General features: G+C 49.2%; 1 protein-coding gene across 1 annotated transcript in view; it reads right to left on the bottom strand.

The window, feature by feature from the left end:
- The window catches only part of C10H21orf58 (chromosome 10 C21orf58 homolog), a 22,037-nt gene that overhangs the window by 6,917 nt on the left and 9,479 nt on the right, over positions 1 to 5,641 (bottom strand). Inside the window, exons 4-7 of the mRNA XM_021175332.2 lie at positions 5,330 to 5,366; positions 4,133 to 4,206; positions 2,746 to 2,910; positions 257 to 368 (exon numbers count right to left, since the gene is read on the bottom strand). Of these exons, the coding sequence (XP_021030991.1) occupies positions 257 to 368; positions 2,746 to 2,910; positions 4,133 to 4,206; positions 5,330 to 5,366 (388 nt within the window). The remainder of the gene's footprint in view (positions 1 to 256; positions 369 to 2,745; positions 2,911 to 4,132; positions 4,207 to 5,329; positions 5,367 to 5,641) is intronic.

The following is a 5,641-nucleotide window of genomic DNA, read 5'->3' as shown; positions in this document are numbered from 1 at the left end:
TGCACCACACCTGTTCCATGCTCCCACCCTGATGATAATGGACTGAACCTCTGAACCTGTAAGCCAGCCCCAGTTAAATGTCCTTTATAAGACTTGCCTTGGTCATGGTATCTGTTCCCAGCAGTAAAACCCTAACTAAGACAGACACCTACTTAGAAAATATTCTCATTAGGAAAACACCTATTTAGGACATATTTTCCTTTTCAGTATTAATTTCGCAAAACGAAAGCAAAATCAATATGGAGCACATACGCACCTTCCTTAATACTTCCTGACCTCGGAGTGGGAAAGGCCTGAGGAGGAGAAATCTGTGCAATCAGTGGCTGCTGCGGTAGCTGCTGAATGATGGTGGCAGGAGCCTGGGGGACCTGAGAGAGGCAAGTTGGTTATCTATCTGGATGCAGGGTCTTTGCAGCTATCCCCCACCATCTACCTGCACACTTGACTAACCGTCCATCCATCTGTCCATCTACCCTGTCATTGATCTGTCCGCACATCCCATCCGTCTACCTGTCTGTGTTCACGTCTGTCCATCCCTCCCCGTCAGCATCCATCTGAAGAGAAGGTTAATGGTCGGCACTGGAAGTTAGCATAGACGATTGGATAGAAAAAGTATTTGTAGGGCTGGAGAGATGGCTCAGCGGGTAGGAGCACTGCCTGCTCTTCCAGAGGTCCTGAGTTCAATTCCCAGCAACCACATGGTGCCTCACAACCATCTATAATGGGATCTGATGCCTTCTTCTGAAGACAGCTACAGTGTACTCATGTAAATAAAATAAATAAATCTTTAAAAAATAAAAATAAATAAGAACAGGCACCAACAGATGTGAACATGTGTTGCTATGAGTAACTATTTCATGAAAATCAAGTTGTACATCTTCCTGTATTACAAGGTATTATCCCTCTACTTTTTCAGCAAACATTTAAGAACATGAAACCGGCCACCAGCTATTGTGGTGCATGGTTCTAACCTCAGTACTTGGGAAGCAAGAGGCAGGAGGCTCTCTGTGAGTTTGAGGTCAGTCTAGTCTGTATAGTGAGTGCCAGGACAGCCAGGACTACATGGTGAGACCAACCAGATCTTAAAAACAAACACAATGGGGGTACTGGGGATGGGAGAGGTGGCTCAGTGGTTAAGAGCACTGGCTATTCTTCCAGAGGTCCTGGGTTCCATTCCCAGCACCCACATGGCAGCGCACAATGGTCTGTAATTCCAGTTCCAGGGGATATGAAACCTCACATGAACATACATGTAGGCAAAGCACCAAAGTACAGATGATGATGATGATGATAAATACAATGGTCCTGACAACAGGAAAGGACAACGGCTGGAGAACCTGGAACCTAGGTACAGATAGCTCACCAGCAGAAAGAATTCTGTGAGATCCATTCCCTCTGCTATGAATGGCTCCTTGTTTCCTTGCCCAAAGGACAGATGTCTTCTAGATCCCCCTGTGCCTTTTCCCCTCAACTTCCTGTGTTCCCTCACATCGAGTCCCAGGCAAAGACCTCACCTGGGCCTCCTACCTCCTCTACTTTAGAAGATTGTTTTCTTGAACCAGTGAGATGGCTTAGCGAGTAGAGGTGTTTGCCAGGTGGCCTGGCAACCTGATCCTCAGAACACATATAACAATGGAAAGATGACAGTCACTCCACAATGTGATTCTCTGAATTCTATGTATGCGCTGTGGTGTGCATGAGGCTCACATATGTATTGAACACACTGTCGTAGTTTGACTAAGATTGACTTATGGGAAGTGGCACTGTCAGGAGGTGTGGCCTTGTTGGAGGAAGTGCGTTACTGTGTGAGGTCTGCTGGCGTTCAAGCTCCTCCTTATGCAGAAGAGACCCTTCTAGCTGCCTGGAAGCCCTTCTTTCTGCCTCTGGCTCCTGCAGCCCCACGTCTGCCTGGATCCTGCCATGCCTCCTGCCATGATGATAACAAACCTGTGAGCCAGCCCAGGTTAAATGTTGTCCTTATAAGAGTTGCCTTGGTCATGGTGTCTCTTCACAGCAGTGGAAACCCTAAGGCATGCACACACCACTACTAACACATACAATTTGAAATGTGTATATCATTTGCTCAAGAGGTCAGTTGGTTTCTGTTGCTCGTGATTCAGGATGCAGTGTGTAGGTCACACATCATGTAAAGTTTTCAGAATGGTATACTCCGCTGTCCCTAAGTCAGCGTCTTAATCATCCCTGGTCACTGTGAAGTATTAAAGGGCAGTGCTTCTCTGAATTCAGGGACCACTGGTGCTAAACTCCCCTAGTTCTTCCAATGCAGTGGTTAGGTTTGGTCTACCAGGAGGTGAGTCTGTCCTGAGAGTCGACCATCCCTAAGCTGGTCTTCTATGTATTTCCCCCAGAGGACCCAAGGTATCATGGACAGCAAATGAAGCTGCTATTGTCTGTTAACAGAATGGACCTCTCCAGAGGACTAGCACCCTGCTACCCTGCTGCTAGGGACTCCTGGAAAGAGAGAGAGAGAGAGAGAGAGAGAGAGAGAGAGAGAGAGAGAGAGAGAGAGAGAGAGAGANAGAGAGAGAGAGAGAGAGAGAGAGAGAGAGAGAGAGAGAGAGAGAGAGTGAGTGTTAGTTTTTGGCCTCCCTGGAAGGTAGGAGGGGAGAGAAAAGCCTCTGGTCTTGATGATTGGATGGCCTGTTGGCAACACAGTGCCCTTCTGCATTGTGGTGACTTCTCCCACCCCACCACAAGTTGCCTTTCCCCAAGAGTCTTCCCTACCGGGTGCTGGATGATCCTTGGTGGCTCTGGGGGTTGGGGCAAAGGTGGGGAGGCAGCAGGGAAGACATCTGTGGGAGGCACCTCTGGGTTCAGGGTTGGCACTGCGGCTCTTCCGTGCATCCTCCAGGCATGGGCTGGGGAGTGCTCGTCCATCAGCTGCTGCTCCTAAAATGACAACGAGAGCCTGTTGGCTGGAGAGCCATCAGCAGAGGTCACTGATTTAACCCACGAGCTTCACTGTGTGAGCAGCCCCTAACCAGTGTGGTTTTACCATGCCTCACCCCTGCCAGGGAATATGGCACCCAAATATTCAGTGTGGAATCCCTGGAACTAGGGGTCTCTTTGTCTCTCTCCCAATGTGATCATAGTCAATAAACCATCCTCTTCTGTTTTTTACTGTTGACTTTTTGTTTTGTTTTTTTTTGTTTGTTTGTTTTTTTCGAGACAGGGTTTCTCTGTAGCCCTGGCTGTCCTGGAACTCACTTTGTAGACCAGGCTGGCCTCGAACTCAGAAATCCGCCTGCCTCTGCCTCCCAAGTGCTGGGATCAAAGGCGTGCGCCACCACGCCTGGCTACTGTTGACTTTTTAAAAAAGATTTATTTATTTATCTTATGCATATGAGTACACCACCATTGCGTTCTTCAGACATACCAGAAGAGGGCACCAGACCCCATTACAGATGGTTGTGAGCCACCCTATGGTTGCTGGGAATTGAACTCAGGACCTCTGGAAGAGCAGCCAGTGCTCTTAACCACTGAGCCATCTCTCCAGCCCATTGACTTGCCTTTTAATTGGCTTATTGTAAATGGGTGGCCAGACTGGGCACAGATTATGGCCCCAAGTTCAATAGTGTGCCTTGGTAAGCACTCAGAAATCCTCTTCTCTGAGCACATACCAATTACTTGTTGAGTTTCTGGTTGTCCTTAGTGTTTCCTAGCCAACTATCTAATGGTTCCTCATGTATTTCAGCATCTACCTCACTGTAGAAAGAGCCAGCCTCCTGTCCCGTGGCAGTGTTGGGATAACACCCATCGAGATGCTTCCAGGTAGGGCCACTTGTTGCTGGAGGCCAGTTTAGCTTAGATGAGCTCTTCCTGGAGGAAAAGGGCCTTAACTCATTGCCTTCTCTGTTGCCAGCTACCTAAGCAGTCTCTGAGTTTACACACTGCCTATCCTGATGCTGTACTTTATCTGATTTCCTCAGGGAAGTGATGGGGTGGGAGTATTCGGTCTCTTGAATGCTCAACACTTCAGTTAACCATCTTCAATTTTGCAAACATTAGCTAATTGGCCCCGTAAATTCAGAGCGCCTTTGTTGGCGTATGCTGGCCTGTGTGTTAGACCTTGGGGAGTTAGGCCTGTGTTTGACAGAGGGTGCAGGCCTACCCAGAGTCTCTGTAGAAGGTCCTTCCTTCTTCTCAAAGCACTCTGGAGGGCTGTGTCTGACTTTTCCTGCTGTCCTGCATAAAGAAGGCACATATCAATGAGGTATATAAACCTGACTGGTGGCTCTGATGGAGTGCCCCAACTTCCCTGAACCCTAGGGTTTAGAGTAGCCTGTAGTCTTTGAGCTCCTGAGCTCAGGTCTCTCATAAACATCCATCCTAAAGGAGAGGCCGGGGTTGGGGCAGGGGCAGGGAGAGCAGGGACTATGGTAGAGAGGGAAAGACTTGGTTAGAGTCAGCCTAGAGGATTTTCTTGGTCATGTAAGGCATTGGTCAGTAGAATAGATCTCCCTTGATGCTGTAGCATCCTATACAGGAGGCCTCCACAGGCCCAGTCATACCTCCATAGCCCTGGCTTCAAAGCCTGGCCTGGGAAGGACAGGCGTGCTCACCAATTGGAAGGAGAGGGTCTCGCTCCAGAGAAAGCTCTGGAAGAGGGTCTGCTTGCTTTGACATCCAATGGGAGCTGGGATTTTGATGGTACCTGGGCAGGTTTCTCTGGAAGCTTTACCTGAGATACCCTCGGGCACATTTGTGGCCATTGGGTGGTTAGGCCATATGACCTGGTGTGCCATTTTCAATCTAGGTCTGAGGCACCCGGGTTTGGTCAGCTGCCCTCAGGGGTCCCAGTGTTACTCATAGCCGTGGATGCTACATGTTCTTTTTTGTTTGTTTGTTTTTTGTTTTTTTGAGACAGGGTTTCTCTATGTAGCTCTGGCTGTCCTGGAACTCACTCTGTAGACCAGGCTGGCCTCGAACTCAGAAATCCACCTGCCTCTGCCTCCCAAGTGTGATGTTACATGTTCTAAAGAACAAGACACACTCCTCTGGCTTCAGATCCTCACTCAGATGTCTGTGAACCTAGACGCTGGTCCCAGGGACTGAGAAGGATAAGCTTGAGGCCCCGCCCACCCCTGCAACCCGAGCAATGCAAGTCTGAGTTAACAGGCAGAATTTCTGCACTGAACAACCTGAGGTAGGTCACCTGACCTCATCTACAAGATGCACTCCCTCTAGGAGCCTGCTGGCTAACGGTGTATGCGTGTGTGCGTGTGTTGTTCTAGCCTGCTCTGCCTGCCTCTCTTCTTGTCTGCTCCCCTTCTTCCCTGGATGTGCCCATGCCGTCTTCAGCTCTTACCTGCTCTGTCCATGCTGTCCCGTTCCTGCTCCAGCATCTAAGAGGGAGAAGCTGTGATGGTGACTCGTCTCCAGGTTGGTGAGTGGGGTCTACGCTGCCCACCTGCCTAGGTAGCTGATGTGCCAAAAGCTTTGCGGGGGGGGGGGGTCAGTACCCAAAAGGAAGTATGGAAGACATGAAGCACTTGGAAAAATGAGTAGATGGGGACAAGGGTCCTGTCTTAGTCAGGGTTTCTATTCCTGCACAAACATCATGACCAAGAAGCAAGTTGGGGAGGAAAGGGTTTATTCGGCTTACACTTCCATACTGCTG

Source organism: Mus caroli, chromosome 10 (assembly GCF_900094665.2).
Source record: "Mus caroli chromosome 10, CAROLI_EIJ_v1.1, whole genome shotgun sequence".
NCBI lineage: Eukaryota > Metazoa > Chordata > Mammalia > Rodentia > Muridae > Mus > Mus caroli.
Note: the sequence above shows the minus strand (reverse complement) of the source record. Positions and strands in the feature narration are given on the sequence as shown.